Source organism: Chinchilla lanigera, unplaced genomic scaffold (assembly GCF_000276665.1).
Source record: "Chinchilla lanigera isolate Chin_1 unplaced genomic scaffold, ChiLan1.0 scaffold00023, whole genome shotgun sequence".
Classification (NCBI taxonomy): Eukaryota; Metazoa; Chordata; class Mammalia; order Rodentia; family Chinchillidae; genus Chinchilla; species Chinchilla lanigera.
Window position 1 is genome coordinate 15,237,338 of NW_004955424.1, and position 16,706 is coordinate 15,254,043.

The 16,706-nt window shown below is 42.1% G+C and overlaps 1 protein-coding gene across 5 annotated transcripts; it reads right to left on the minus strand.

Annotated features, from left to right (window-relative positions):
- Nucleotides 1-5,852: 5,852 nt before the first annotated feature.
- On the minus strand, nucleotides 5,853-14,494 carry Snrnp27 (small nuclear ribonucleoprotein 27kDa (U4/U6.U5)). 5 transcript variants are annotated; one of them, XR_001234250.1, is made up of 7 exons: nucleotides 14,411-14,494; nucleotides 14,134-14,296; nucleotides 12,863-12,983; nucleotides 11,975-12,087; nucleotides 11,199-11,278; nucleotides 7,445-7,509; nucleotides 5,853-6,258 (listed from the first exon to the last, which is right to left on the minus strand). XR_001234250.1 is itself a non-coding variant. In XM_005385637.2 (6 exons), exons 1-6 carry the CDS (start codon nucleotides 14,396-14,398, stop codon nucleotides 6,204-6,206), a joined length of 471 nt encoding a protein of 156 aa, XP_005385694.1. In that variant the 5' UTR covers nucleotides 14,399-14,473; the 3' UTR covers nucleotides 5,853-6,203. The 5 variants fall into 5 exon arrangements, 3 of the variants coding, with proteins under 3 accessions (XP_005385694.1, XP_013370204.1, XP_013370203.1); XR_001234249.1 differs by having other exon boundaries at nucleotides 14,365-14,472; XM_005385637.2 differs by lacking the exon at nucleotides 14,134-14,296 and having other exon boundaries at nucleotides 11,975-12,090; nucleotides 14,365-14,473.
- Nucleotides 14,495-16,706: the final 2,212 nt, after the last annotated feature.

Below are 16,706 nucleotides of genomic sequence, written 5' to 3' on the forward strand. Positions count from 1 at the left end.
TTGTTTTCTGAATCTATCAAAAAAATTTTACATGAGAGCTCTGGAGAACCAGGTTACATTAATATACTATCTCCAATGTAAACAGTACAACTACAAAAAAAAAAAAAGGTAGAAGTAAAGCTATTGGTAAATTGCGTCCCCAAAATCAAAATGACTAAAGCATGACTATTTTTTTTTAATTTATTGTTACTAATATATGGTAGTTATTGCTTACTAAGTGTCAGGTAATTCAGATACATCATTTCTAATCCTCCACAGAAGCCCCTGAGGTAGGTTGTGTTAATCACTATACTTTGCATACAAAGAAACAGCTGCAGAGAGGCCACATGGCTGCTCGTCCTCCCTCAGCTGCCGAGATGGAAAGTGAACCTAAGTCTCCCCAGCCTCCCGTGGTAGTTGTACTAAAGACACGGCACATGAACAGATTTCAAGGCTGAATCACAAAACACTGACACTCAAACTTTGGGTAAGAAGTATAAATGTGTAAACACAACGATGGCAGGAAAATTTTAAAAGTGTCTTTTAGCCAGGCGTATGATTCTAGCACTCTGGGTGGCTGGGACAAGAGGATTCCAACTTAAAGCCCAGCCTGGGCAACTCAGCAAGACCTTGCCTCAAAATAAAAATAAATAAGTAAAAAGGGTTTGGGATGTGAAGTGCAAAGGCCATCCCCAGTTCAAAAGGCATCTTTTAATGATTCATAAATCTATTAAAATTAAAATCAGAACAGAATAAGAATAAGCGTGTAGTAAACCATTCTTAACATGTAGAAAACACATTTTCCAGTGTTACTGGTTAACTGAATCTAAAAACTAAGTCTGTATATGACAGCACTAGTTAAATGCACAGACTGATGGTGAAGTTTTTCAAGAATGCACAAAACAAAGTTGTAAATGAGCCGGGCGTGGTGGTGCATTCTTGTACTCCCAACACTCAGGGAGGCAGATGCAGGAGGATCGTTATGAGTTTGAGGCCGGCCTGGGCTACAAAGTGAGCTCAAGGCCAGCATGAACTGCAGAGCGAGACTCTGTCTCCATTTTATTTATTTTTGGCCTTTTTGTGACAGGGTCTCGCTCTGCAGTTCAGGCTGGCCTTGAGCTCACTTTGCAGCCCAGGCCGGCCTCGAACTGGCAACGATCCTCCTACCTCAGCCTCCCAAGTGCTGGGATTACAGGCATGCACCACGTCTGGCAAGACCCTGTCTCAAAAAGGCAAAAAACAAAACAAAAAAAACAAACACAAAAACCCCCCACAAAGTTGTAAATGAGAATGCAGGAGAGATATCAGTTTTACAGTTTTTTAAATTGCATGTTATTTATAGAATGCATTTAAAAAATCAGTGAAACATGAAATTCTATTAAAGTACCTAAACTGATAATACTAAAAGCTTTTTGGTTTCATTATCTTAATATTCTGAACTTTATATAGTTTTATAGTTTCACTTAAGTTTTGTTATGAACACTTAGTATATCCTTTTATATTTTCTCTTACTCTCAACTTTTAATTTAACTCAGTCTTATTCAATATGACTCTTCCTGTACCATCTAATTGAAAATCACACTTATATTTTAAGAAAAGGGGGGTGGGAGTTTGAAATATCAGTCAGCAAATAAACAAACCCCAACATGTCTAGCTTGTATGCTGAACAAAAATACTAGGTTATATAAACATCAGAGTAAGATTAAAGAGTTTCGTTCCCTGGTGGTGGGAGAAATGATCAATTAGCTTGCAACATAAACTAAGAAATAGTATGGTGAACTTCAAAGAGGATTTGGTGCCATCTACTGGAAGTGAAGGATCAAGTAGAAAACAAAGGATTTGGGGAATTGGGATTTTTTTCCCCTAAAAATTATATTACACAAGTGTATATACAACAACCAGTTAATTAAGAAAAACAGAAATGCAGGTTTTCAGTTTTCTTTAAAGACCCCCTAGTCCTTAATGCTTTGAAAGCATTATGTAAACATGAATTGACTGATAGGTACAGCCCTGTCTTCCCAAAAGTTGAAAATTCTAGAATGTTTGAACCTCAATTTTATGACCAGAATTTTAAATAAAAACTGTGTGTAGCAGGCATGGTGGTGCACACCTGTAATCCCAGCACTCAGGAGGCTGAGGCAGGAGGATTACCACTAGTTCGAGGCCAGCCTGGGCTACATAGTGAGACACTGTCTCAAGAAAACAAGCAAACAAAACACTTTGTGTAATAGCATAAACATGAAATAAAAACATAGCTTTGAGCATATGTCAAGAAGAAACTGATAGAACTGAAATGTAGTTGAAAATGGAGAAATGTAAGACATTCAATATTACATTTATCCGAAAATCTTTACTGAGTGTTAGGGTGCTAAGATCCAGTCTCCTCCTTTCAGGGTTATGCTCTTGGTGGGCACAGGGCAGTACTTAATGAGTTAATGCCACTCTAAGCAGCAGGCTCCTTACACGCTCCAGGAGCTCTGAGCGAGGGACGCCCCGTCAGTGCGTCCTTCAGATGGCGGGAGGGATTGTTGAGGCTTCACCCCTAAGTGTCTAAAAAGTTCTAAAATTGTGGAAATCAAAACCCCCTATTTACAAATGAGTTTGACACTTCCTAAACATTGTGACATTAAAATGAATTTTATTTGTTAAATCTTTGAGGAATTTTGTTCTTTGAAATATAAAAAAATTAGGACCAGAAGTTTCTGCTTTAATATCAATCCTATTCTCCAGTATCATGACACTCCATATGATACTAAGTTTCAAAAACCTTTACAAACTCTGCCTTGCAAATTTTAATCACTTCCACAAATACTTACAATTTTTAAAATGTGGTAATGAATAAAACACACTATGATATACATTACACAAACCACTGTGAAGCAGGGACTTTTTAAAAGGCAGATTTATATTTATAAATGGCCCAGAAAGATCTCCAAGGCACCAGTAAGTTGTAAGATGATCCTTACATATTATTTGTTTAAACAAAGGCCTAAACTAGCTAGGCATGGTGGCACATACCTGTAATTCTAGGAGAATCATAAGTTTGAGGCCAGCCTGGGCAAGTTAGTGAGACTGTCTCAAAATAAAAACTAAAGGCTTAGAATGTAGCTTGGTGCTAGAACACTTGCGATCACTTGCATGAGGCCCTGCGTTCAATCCCCAGCACCACAAAAAAAAAAAGAAAAAATGTCCAAACTACATATTTTCCTCATTTCCACCTCTGTGGCCTACATTCAAGCAGAGACTAAGGAGAGATACATGCAAAGGATCAGTAATGAAAAGGAGAAACAGGATTGCAGCTACGGCTAAGAAAGAAAGAATTTGCTACACTGTTTTCAATTTTCTTGGGCTGGGAACTTAGCTCAGCGGCACAGCGCCTGCCTGGCTAGCGCAAGGTCCTGAGTTCGATTTCCTGTACCAAAAAATAAATAAATAAATGAATTTTCTACCAAAAAAGTATTCATTTATTATGTGGGTACTGAAGGTTAAACTAAAATGGGGATGCCAATAATAAGAAAACCACACAGCGATCCCGCTTCTGTAAGGGTTACTGAACAAGACTCTCAAGTACCTTCAGATAAGAGAACATGATGAATTCAGGATTTTAAGTTATATTTTTCTGATTATAACAGTAATATACGTTATAGAAAAGGATAATGAAGAATATAATTATCCTTAAGCCCAAAAAGATCCTGAGTTTGATTCCCAGAACCAAAAAAGAAAATTCTCTCAAAGCCCAAAAAGATACCCATTTTTATGCCCAAGTGAAGTCACACTGCACAGCTGATTTTCTACATTTACGTTGTCTGTTGTGGTTATTTTCCCATATCGTATTTCATTAACTATTTTCTAGAATATTAAAATAGCACTCTATAATACAAATCTTCTTTAATTTTAATTTTTTTTCAGTAGTGAGGATTGAACCTAGGGTCTCCACACTGAGCTTCACTTATGTAAACAGAAGCTAGGCGCAGAACTGTATGAATAGTATGCTTCTATCTTCCAACAAAATACGATATATATAAATATATACATTCCCAAATGTATGAAATATCTCAGAATGGATATACAATTAACCTGCCAGTACATATTCTTTGTAATATCTGAATTGTGTTCTATGTATTTATAGTAGGTATCCCCCAAAATAAAATTTTAAATCTAACCACAGAACCTCAAACATCAGCAAGATATAAAACGGAGTGGGTAATGGTTATCATCTTCAATAACGAAAGAGCTGCCTTCAAATGGAAAAAAGAAAACTTGCCAAAAGACAACATATCTAAGATTTGGAATTAGTAAGAGAAATACATACAGCTGATATATTTAAAAAATACAGGCCGGGCGTGGTGGCGCACACCTGTAATCCCAGCACTAGGGAGGCTGAGGCAGGAGGATTGTTGCAAGTTTGAGACCAGCCTGGGCTCCAAAGTGAGCTCAAGGCCAGCCTGAACTGCACAGCGAAACCCTATCTCAAAAAGACCAAAAAAAAATTTTTTTTTCCTAGATACTAAACAAAAATAAAACCGCAAATATTATTTAATCTATCAGATAGGAAACTTAAAAAATTACACCAACTATTTGTGCATCTTTATGAAATAGGAATGCTGTATTTTACCAGTGATTTTTACTTTCTAGCTATACATATCAAAAACCTTCGAACATGTATATCATGCCCACTTATCCTCACCTAGTAATGTCACATCTAAGAATTGGACCTGAGGAAATAATGGATCAAATACAACAATACAGATGTAGTGGAGACCACAGTCCCAGTTCTAATTGTAATTTTACATCATGGGAGACATGCCAATGTTCACTAAGAAGTAACTACTAAATGCTCAGTTTGGGCTGGGGATATAGCTCAGCGGCATAAGCGCCTGCCTAGCAAGTGCAAGGTCCTGAGTTCCATTCCCAGTGCCAAAAAAAAGAAAAATACTGCTGTGTGGTGGCACGTGTCTATGATCCCAGGACTTGGAAGGCTGAGGCAGGAGGACTGTCATGAGTTCTAGACCAGCCTGGGCTACAAAGTGACCTCAAGGCCAGCCTGAACAGCATAGCAAGACCCTGCCTCAAAAAGACAAAAAATAAATAAATAAATAAATGTTCAGTTTAAGAGTATTAAAAAAAAAAAGATCATAGTACATGGGAAAAAAAAGGTTAGAGAAAGCAAAGTGTAGATACATTTTGATCTTATAGGTTGATCTGAGAAATACACATATACCCCACAAGAGTCTGGAAACACATACACCAAAGTGTTAATATTATTATTATTTCAGGGAGTAGATAATAGATAATTTTTGGCTTTAATTTTAATTTTTGGTTTCTCCCTAGTATTTTTTATAATAAGCATACATTCCTTTTATAATTGGGGAAAACAAGAAATGCTAGGGCCGGGGATATAGCTCAGTGGCATGAGCGCCTGCCTGGCAAGTGCAAGATTCTGGGTTCGATTCCCAGTACCAAAGAAAAAAGAAAGCTTATACAAGCATGGTGGCGCACATCTGTAATTCCAGCACTTGGGAGGCTGAAGCAGGAGGATCGCTGTGAGTTCGAGACCAGCCTGAGCTACAAAGTGAGCTCAAGGCCAGCCTGAATTGCACAGCAAGACCCTGTCTCAGGGGCTGGGGATTTATCTCAGCGGCAAAAGCGCCTGCCTGGCAAGCGCAAGGTCATGAGTTCGGTTCCCGGTACCGGAGAAAAACCAAAAAAAAAAAAAAAAAAACCCTGGTCAAAAAAAAAAAAAAAAAAAAAAAAAGAAATGCTATTTTATTGGGGGAACACATAAATCCAAAGCTATGCTTTTTTGTTCTCCAATTTTTAAACTGCTAAAAATTAAAGTTGTCTAAATCAGTGTGTGAAAAAGTCTAAAGAGGTTTTTTTTATCTAGTAATGAAAATATTTATCAAATATAAAATGGGTAGAAATATTGCTTTATTGAAGAAACTCAAGTCCAAATTACTTTCATGTTTCTTAAAAAGTTCTAACAAGCATCCAAGAAGAAAACACACACAGCTTCCATAGGAACAAGAATAAACAATATGGGGCTGATGAGTGCCTCAAATGTTATTTCCTTTTTAAAAAAAGTAGAAGGAAATCATAAATAAGATCTTCTTACTGTACAAGGAAGAACTGAGACCCGGTGTTTGATGCACATTAAATACCAAATACGAAATCCACTCTCCAACCAAGACGAGGGGGAAAATCATTCTTCAGTATTTTAGTTCTCATGCAATAAAATCCAGAGGTCTGTTGAATCCACCTTTTCTATTCATGTACTGCCTATGATGAGACGAGAAAACCATTGTTTATTTTTTTTAAAATCTGAAATATATTTATATTTATCTATCTATCTATCTACACACATACCCCAGTGTTTATTTATTTATTTATTTTTTGGTTTTCTTCCGGTACCAGGAATCGAACTCACAACCCTGCGCTTGCTAGGCAGGCACTGTGCCACTGAGCTAAATCCCCAGCACCATACCCCAGTGTTTAAACTAAAACCGTCTTTAAAATGCTACGGGTTAGGGTAGAAACTACTCAGGGCTGTCTAATGCACGTTACGCAAAAATTATTTTCCTTGTTTTTGAGACAGGTCTAGCCTTGTAACTCAAGTTGGCTTTGAACTCACAAAGCAGCCCCAGGTAGCCATTGAACTCACAGAGTTGCAGTATGGAAGTATATTTCCAAAAGTATTTGGGAAGAGTCTACAGACTTAAAAAAAAAAAAACAAAAAAAAAAAAACCAAGTCAAGGGTTGTGGCACACACCTATGACCCCAGTTACCCGGAGGCCAAGGCAAGAGCTCTGGAAGTTCAAGGCCAGCCTGGAAAACACAGCAAACAGCCTGGAAAACACCGTCTCAAAAACTTTTTAAAAATAATAAAAATGGTTCCTGGTACTGGAGAAAAACCAAAATAAATAAATAAATAAATAAAAAGGCCAGGCGTGGTGGTGCTCGGCTATAATCCCAGCACTTGGGAGGCTGAGGCAGAAGGATCGTTGCAAGTTTGAGAACAGCCTGGGCTACAAAGTGAGCTCAACGCCAGCCTGAACTGCAGAGCAAGACCCTGTCTCAAAAAGACAAATTTAAAAAAAAGGAGAATATACAGTTGAAATCCTTACATAATCAATATAAGTAAATAATAAAGAAGGGATTTATGTTAAATCTATAATTATATTGAAGTCAAACCCCAAATACTTGAAATTTGATTATTTTGAAGAATTTACTATTGATAGCCCTACAACATTTACGCTGACATTTATCTATAGTACCTAGAGTACACATAAACTGGAAAACAACTTTTGCATACCAAAATATAAGTAAGGAAGATACTTCATTAAAATAAGGGGAAGTATGGAAAACTGCTATATTTTCTAAATAAACATGATACCCATTAATAAGGTTTTTTTCCATGTGTACAACTGATTTCAATAGTTCAAACATAATGGGGATCCATGCATACCTGTATTTCCTCTTCTGAGATACATTTATAGCATAGGCATTTACGGAGCCATCTACCTTCTTCCCCTGGAGAAAAACAGCAAATAAAAAATAGGAAGGACACATTAAATACCTAAATCAAAGAGGCAGATCACAATGACACATTTAAATGGCAAACTCCTATTAAAAAAAGGAAAAAAAGTCCAGGGAAAGAGAATTTTTAGATCCTGATATCCCCTAACTCTCAAGTATAACAACTTTGCTCACATTTTTTTTTCCCCCTTTGGAGACAGGGTCTCACTATGAGGTTCAGGCTGGCCTTGAGCCCACTTTGTAGCCCAGGCTGGTCTCGAACTTGCAAGGATCCTCCCGCCTCAGTGTCCTGAATGCTGGGATTACAGGTGTGCGCTACCACGCCTGGCCCTGCTCACATTTTCATAGTCATACATAAACAGGTGCAATATTCAAATTAGCAAACAGTCATAGCACATGTATTATGTGCAAGTCATGATGGGAAGCAGGTAGCCAATCCTAACCCTTTAGGGTCAAATAATCCTCTGAAACCAGATAAGCACTGTGCACACTACCTCCAGAAAAACTGACATTCACACAACATGTAACTATAACCTTAGCTCCTAATATTGTTAAGTCACAGCTGAAACAGTTTCCATTCTTCTAGTCCCATTTCTTGTGCAAGCCTTGGCATTTTGATCTTTAAATCAGTTAGCAGGATACAGAATAATGGACGCTACAGTTAAGCTGTTAGATTTTGGTCTTTCTAAAAGTAGCACCTCTATTCTTTTTCACAAATTCCTTTAGTCTTTAGATCCAACCAAGTTAACTCAACATACCCACCCACCCCCACACTGTTCCTCTCACCTGAACTGCCTGCCTTGCCCCCATTTAATCTTCAACTATCTGGTTCTTAGCTATTGTTCAAGGGCTAACTCAAACTGTCCAGCTGCCAGATAGTACCTTTTTTTAACACCTAAAGAACATTAACTGCACTTTCTGCACAGCACCTTACATTTTACCTACTATGATTATTTGGTTTTTTGAGACAGGTTCTCCCTGTGTAATTCCAGCTGGCCTTAAACTTACTATGTATCCCAGGCTGGCCTTAAACTCTTGGTGATCCTCCTGCCTCAGCCTCCCTAGTGCTGAGATTATAAGTGTATAGCACCATGTCTAGCTTTTATTGAAATGTAAGTCATGATGTTATTTTTCCTATGAAACTACAAATTGTCTTGGTTTTTTGTTTTTTTTTGTAGTACTGGGTACTCATTCCTTTTTTATTTTGAAACAGGGTTTCACTAAGTCACTAAGGTGCTCAGGCTTAGTGAGATCCTCTTGTCTCAGCCTCCCACAATGCTGGGATTACTGGTGTGTGCCACCACACGTGGTAAGACTGCAAGCTTCTTAAGGGAGGGATATGGATATACCTGAGAGTCTCCTTTGTACTCTCATATCCTCTACTACTGCACTAGAAGGTGTTCAGAAATGACTGTTAAATGAATGTCACTAGCTAATGTCAAGAAACACACACACACGGTCCTCCATCAGTACTCATTGGAATGTACTATGACTGTGTAGCATACATATTACACTTCCACATTAGGGAAAAAATAAAGATTTGGACTCATTGACCCAAAGGCATGGGCAAGGTGCGCTATGAATTTGAAGTAGAGTTAAAGTAAATATGTATGAAACTCAATTTTCTTTCTCTCTCTCTTTCTTTCCCCTTCCTTCCTTCCTTCCTTCCTTCCTTCCTTCCTTCCTTCCTTCCTTCCTTCCTTCCAATAAAGGAAGACAATTTATTTGAAGGTAAGGAAAGGGGGAAGAGAGGTGGCAGACAGCTACTCTGGACAAGTAGGGAATATTAGAAGGGAAATATTCTGGACTCAGTTTTCTATTCTGTTTTCATCTATTTTTATGGAAAGGAGAGGAAATCATTTGAAGTATGATTCTGACCTCCTAAGAATAGGAGTTAGGTATGATTTAGAAATACTGGCCTTGAAAATAAATGATACTCATTTTTTTGGCAGTACTAAGCAATTAAACTGAAGGCCTTGCACATACTAGGCAAGTGCTCTATCACTGACCTACATCCCTGGCCTTTTTTTCTGAGACAGGGCCTCACTAAGTTGCCCCGACTGCCCACATTCAAAGTTGCTATCCTCCCAAGTGCCTAGGATTAAAAGGCAATATGCCACTGAACTTGACAATGATAACCTTTTTATTAAATCCAATTTCTTGCTAGGTATGGTGGTGCACGCCATAATCCCAGCACTCGGGAGGCTGAGGCAGGAGGATTGTTGCCAGTTCAAGACCAGCCTGGGCTACAAAGTGAGCTCGAGGCCAGCCTGAACTGCATAGCGAGACCCTGTCTCAAAAAGACCAAAACAAAACAAAACAAAAAAACCCCCAAAGACTCTTGTTATGAAATTTTGTTTTGCCTTTTTCCATAAAATAAAAAAAAAAGAAACTCTTCAGCATCTGAGATTACCCCATTCAATGAACAACTCCATGGAATACAGGATTAGGGGAGATTATTTTTTACAATTCTCAAAAAAAAATTTCAATTTCCATTTGCAAAAACTGAATGGAAAAACTTAAAAGTCTAGAAGAGATTTTTAAACACACTCTTCCCACATACTCGCTCATCCTCCACCTGGCCTCCCCTCCTGCGCTCCTTCTTGTTCTATCCCTCCGGCTCCTGTCTCTTGCCCCATCTTCCCGTCTCTGGTCTTTCACCTTCTCCTGCATCACCCCACCGTTCCGCTCTCTCCTCTGCTCCTTCTCCCCTCACCACTCTCCAGCCTGTCCCCAGCCGCCTGCGGAGCTGAGAAACACAGCAGCTGCTCAGGGTCTTCTTTATGTGGCAACTGAGTAACATTCTCCGTCCCAGAGGCTCCCCACCCCAGAATTCTGCTCCCAGTTAACTGTCTCAAGGACTCTCCAGGCTCTCCAGCCCAGTGCCTCGGAGGTACCACTGCTGCTGACTCCCATGCCCAGGTACTCCGGCTTTAGAGCACACCTCAAACGAGTTTAGTCGCATCATCTTTCAGGTGCAGGACTCACTGTCCTCCCTGCCTCTACTTTACCCTACCTCTTCTCTGTGCTCCATGCTGTTCCTCTGCTCAACAGCATGAACCCTAAAATCCTTACCATGGCTAAGGGCATCTAAAGCCCTCCATAACTTGGCTCCTACCTCCATCTGCAGCCTCAGTCACAATCACTATGTCATCAGCATCCTTTAACCAGTCACTGAATTTGAGATTCCCAGAATGCACCTACACAACTGCAGGCCACACCTACTTCTTCACAGCTACAGGGCACCATGGAAGATCTCCCTCCTCTTCTTTATCTGATCACCTCTACTCGTTCTTTGTGTGTGTGTGGGGGGGGATGTTTGAGACAGGGTCTCGCTTGCTGTGCAGTTCAGGCTGGCCTTGAGCTCACTTTGTAGCCCAGGCTGGTCTCAAACTCGCAACCATCCTCCTGCCTCAGCCTCCTGAGTGCTGGGATTACAGGCGTACGCCACCACACCGGCTACTTGTTCTTTAAGATCTAACTAGAATGTCATCTCTGGCAAATATTCCCTGAATTGCAATGGCAGTTCAATGCTTACTCTTCCTTGCTAAGTCCTTCAAACAGAAAGTTGCTATCTTATAGCTAAGGAAATTATAACCAATCATAAAAGAATATGGGAAAACAGACAGGCAAAACACATTAACTCAAATCAGAGCGTTTAACTGGTTGCATATTTTACTTACTTTTGTGGAGTCAAAAGAGGCAAATCCCATTAACTTCATCATTTCTATTTCTTCCTCTGTTTTGCCTTCTAAGTCTTCCTCTGCAAAAATAACAATTTTTTAGGATTGCTATGAGTTCGAGGCCAGCCTGGGCTACATAGTGAGTTCAAGACCAGCCTGGACTACACAGTGAGACCCTGTCTCAAAATACAAAAGAAAAATCTTGTAATTTTTTGAGCTCTCATATCATTCTGAACACATGTATAAACCACTACAAAGAGGAACAGCAAGAGATTAAGAGCTATTCCATCTCACTAGCAGAGAACACACAAAGGAAGGATAACTCTAATGAGCAAAGGTCCTCTTAAATCCAGACAGCATGAACCTTCGGGTACAGGAAAGGACTGTGCTTCCTCCTTGTACCCTTCAGGCAGGACCATCTCTACTATTAGACGTGCCATTACCTAGTTTTGCAGACACTTCCAAAACAGAATATGCTCATGTTTTAAACTGCCCTTCCTAGCACCTTCCCTATCAGAAACACCACACAAAACCAGCAACTCACTAAGGAAAAATTAAAATCTCAAAACCATACGCAATGAACACTGTAGGAAGCTTACGATTTAAATGTCCTGGGCTGGGGATATAGCTCAGTGGCATAAGCACCTGCCTGCCAAGCACAAGGTCCTGAGTTCAATTCCCGGTACCAAAAAAAATTAAATGTCCAAAACATAAACTGTTCCAGTTCTACCAGGACTGATGTTCTCTACACGAGGCCGTTTATCTAATAATGTTACCAGTGATCTGACGTTCTTTGCTCTTTGTTTCTTTCGTTTCCTTCTTTTCCTCGTCTCTTCTTTCCTTCAGCCGTGAAGGGGAAGGAGACGTGGATCTGTGTCGTCGTGGAGATCTACTATTTACAAGCACAGAGGTTAGACACAGACACCCACGGCAGCTCTGTCAATGGACAGAAACGCACACGACTTCTTGCAAGCAGAAGGCTGAACAAAGCCAGACTCCGGCTCTCCCCACAGCAGAGTAAGAAAAAGGTTCTGCCTAGGTGCTGACTATAGAGAAGAATGAAAAATACAGGCTGTTGTTTTGTCATGAGTTGCATTCAGTGTAGCAATCAGGGCTAGAAAGCTTTTTTGTGAGGCAGAAAAACCTGCTTTAAAAGTTTCTAACAAAGGCGGGGCGTGGTGGCGCATGCCTGTAATCCCAGCACTCAGGAGGCTGAGGCAGGAGGATCGTTGTGAGTTCAACAACAGCCTGGGCTATGAAGTGAGCTCAAGGCCAGCCTGAACTTCATTGAGAGACCCTGTCTCAAGAGACAAAACGAACAAACAAACAAAATTCTCTAACAATTACAAACAGACCACAAAAAGCCCACTTAAACAGCAACTGACGCATATTAACAGAGTCAGTTTCTACGGTTTCCTATTATAGACTACATAGGTATGTAAGCTATTGGCACCAAAAAGTTCACTGAAAACAACAAAAATACAAAATACTTGTTTCTTTTGACTTGAGTGTAATTAACTCCCTTTTGCTAAGGGACTATTAGCTTTAGAATAAAGTGGGATTAAGTTTCCTCCACTTCATTGGGCTGTAAATCCCTGATGCATGATAAAAACAAAAGTCGAAGGCAGTGCCTGGCTTCTTTGAAGGCTGTGTTTCGCACCCACCTGGAGCGCCGCCTATGCGGGGACCTGGAGCGGCTTCTCCTTCGATCTCTCTCCCGGGATCGGGACCGTTCCCGGCGCCGGCGCTCTCTCTCCCGGGAAGTAGACCGGGATCGCCTGCGTTCTAAGACGAACACACAAAAATTGCACAGCCAGCACATACAGTATGTGCTTCTGTTATCTAGAGCTAACCTGCAATACACTATGCTCCATTTCTAATACTCATATTGAAAATTCGAAAGAAACAGGTAGCAATGGGTTTAACGATGCTTTTTGACCCAATACATCCAAGCCATGAACATTTCAACATGTGAGCAGTAATCAAAGATAAGATAGATTACTTTTGTTGGTTTTTTTTTTGAGACAGGGTCTCACTACGCTGTTCAGGCTGGCCTTGAGCTCACTTTGTAGCCCAGGTTGGCCTCGAATTCGCAGGATCCTCCTGCCTCAGCCTCCGGCGCGCTAGGATTGTAGGCGTGGGCCACCACGCCCAGCTAAAATAGATTACATTTTAAAAATAGGAAATGCAGTGTCTATTCTAGACTCACAGTACTTCTCAACTCGGATCACAATGCAAGCACTCAATGGCCACAGGTAGCCCGAGGACCCCTGTAACTTGTGAGAAAACTGAGTATTTACTGGGTGAGCGTGAGAGAAAGGCGCGTCTACAACAGATCTCTTAATGCAAGTCCAGGTTCTCTATGTCACACTGCCTCACTTACCGGGCTGGGAGAGACATGAGGAGGTGACAGAAAATTCTAAATACCGGTTTCCCTAATAAACTGGGTGGGAGCCGGGCGTGGTGGTGCACGCCTGTAATCCCAGCACCGGGGAGGCTGAGGCAGGAGGTTCTCTGCCAGCAGAGACCAGCCTGGGCTACAAAGTGAGCTCAAGGCCAGCCTGAACTGCATAGCGAGACTCTTGTCTCAAAAAGACCAAAAAGGGGCCGGGAATATAGCTCAGAGGCACAAGCGCCTGCCTGGCAAGTGCAAGGTCCTGAGTTCGATTCCCAGTACAAAAAAAAAAATCAAAAAGACAAAAAAAAAAAAAAAAAAAAAGGAGGGATACTTAGGTTGAGCCACGCAAAGTCACACACTGAATACCGTGGGACGGGACTGAACTACCACACCAGCTCTCTAAGGCTCGTAAGGTTACTCCGAATGACCTCGGGAATTCAACGCAAAAAGGGGGATTTGCGCACGGTCATCGAGAGAGCGAGCGGATGGACTGGGTCTGCGTCTGAAACCACCGAGCACGCGTATAATAAAAGTTACCGCATAGGCGGACCGCAAGTCGGTGACACCCTAATTCAGAGACACGAAACCCCCCAAGCTGCCTTATAACCGCTGGGTCAGGGCCGACGAGCGCAGGGCCCCGGTCTTCATTCCCTCATCCACCACTCGGGAGGAAAGGGCCCGGCTCTCCGCTGCTCTGGTACTGAAAAAAAAAGAGGGCGTGAGACAGGCGCCGCCGCGCGAACTCCAAGCCCCCGCTTCGGAACTCACCCCTCCGCGGGGATCGGCTGCGGCTACGACCCATTAGGAGACCTACTTCTCCTCCCAGCGCCCCGGAAACGGCTGTGCAACAACATCCGGGGGAGCCAGGCACTGGGCTTTAACTTCCGACTGGAAAACATCCGGACAGGTCGCTAGGGTTCCGGGCCCTAAAGAAGGCAGGGTGCGCAGTGACTCGGCGTCCAGCTGCTCCGACCCGGAAGCCGCCGCGCATGAGCACCGAGGGTTACTTCTGCGTGTTCTTTGTCCACCCTCGGCATTCAAATATGCTGCGTTTGATGTTCTTCTAGGAATGTCTGGAGATTCAGCCGTATATGCACCAGCTTAACCCGGTTTTCATTTCCCCCTATTTTTTTCTAGTCTTTGTCCACGTGCATAAAATACCTTAAGCCAGTTTAAACAGCGTAGGGGAAGTAGGTTGTGTTTTGGAGCTTCTTCGCATAACATTCTGTCATAAGGAGCGAATACACCACAGTCCACCGCACGTCAGTTTTCGATTTTCTCTGATGCTAATCTTGCAAAAGCACTCAAAAACTACTATGGGCTGTTGTAGGGAAAAGCAAAGGTTATATAATTCCATTCTTATTTCCACCGAGTATCTCCCCCGAAGCTGCAAATAATGCAGTTCTCTCTTCAAATAATGCTCGAAATTGAGCGGGGTGGGGTGCAATCCTACAAGGCTGAGGCAGGAGGATTCTCATGAGTTCGAGGGCAGCCTGGACCACATAGTGAGTTCAAAGCCAGCCCGAGTTATAGCAAGAGACCCGGCCTCAAGAGGCGGGTGGGTGTTGTGGTGCACGCCTATAATCCCAGCACTCTTGGGAGGCTGAGGCAGGAGGATAGTTGCGAGTTCAAGACCAGCCTGGGCTACAAAGTGCGCTCAAGGACAGCCTGAACGAGTATGGAAACGCCCTGCCCAGTAGTCACAACTTTTTAATAGATTTGGATCTGCCTCTCTAATACCTATGCCCACACAACTTTCTAGAAAAGAACTGGCCGGATCTAAGATTACCACCAAGAAACCTAACTCTCAGACTCTTGGAATGATCTTGGCGGAGTATGTATCAAGGTGCTGAAAAGAGAGGTTCAGCAGGGCGTGGTGGCACACGCCTGTAATCCCAGCACTCAGGAGGCTGAGGCAGGAGGATTGTCGTAAGTTCGAGACCAGCCTGGGCTACAAAGCAAGCTCAAGGCCAGCCTGAACTGCATAGTGGGACCATGTATCAAAAAGACAAAAACAAAACAAAACAAAATCAAATAGAGGAGGGAGATCCTGAAGAAAATGCAGAAATCTGGGCAGGACTTGGGAAACCCATTACAGAATTCTCCAAGTAATACATTAATTTAGGAGAATTGTGTTATCTCCAGGAAGGCCTTCACTGAAGGAGCGAGATGCCTGCAGCTGCAGCCTCCTCTTAGCTAATGGGGGTTGGAGCCAAATGGCCTCAGCTGTGAGCTTATCTTGTCCTTTGAGGCCTCAGGGCTTCACCCTCCATCACAGGCCTCAGTAGGGACCTGTGACTCATAAGTAGACGTGGAAAGCCGATTGGTAAACATAAGTCCTGCTCAGAGCTGCTTCATAGTGGTCTCCATCAGCAGGGGTTGACGTGATGCAGCCACAAACCGGGACTGTCAGGAGCCGATGAAGACTGAAAGAGGCAAGGAACAGACTATTCTCTGGGACTCCAGAGGGAGCACAGATGTGCTGATACCTCGGCTTTGCCCCACTAAAGCGCTTTTTGTTTTCCTTTTGTCTTTTTGAGACAGGGTCTCGCTATGCAGTTCACTGGCCTTGAGCTCACTTTGTAGCCCAGGCAGGGCTCGGACTCACAACAGTCCTCCTGCCTCAGCCTCCCAAGTGCTGGGATTACAAGCGTGTGCCACCACGCCTGGCTTTTTTTTTTTTTTTTTTTTAAGAGTTCAAAAACTTATTTGAGGAAAGGAAGGGGGAATAGGAATACCTCCTGAGAGACAGGCGGGTTCTCAAATGGGTTTTCATGAAACTGATGTTGGACTTCCAGCATCTAGACTTGTGAGTGAATAAATTTCTGTGGTTTTAAGCCAACAAGTCTGTAGTAATTTGTTGTAGCAGCCTCAGGAAACTCAGACCATCAGCTTTGTCAAATACAGTACAGAATCCCTTACAAGAAGAACTAGCTGGGCGTGGTGGCGCATGTCTGTAATCCCAGCCTTAGGGAGGCTGAGGCAGGAGGATTGCTGCAAGTTCGAGACCAGCCTGGGCCACGAAGTGAGCTCAAGTCCAGCCTGAACTGAAAAAAGACAAAAAAAAAAAAAAAGAAGAATTAAACACTGTCCACTCAATTTAGCAATAG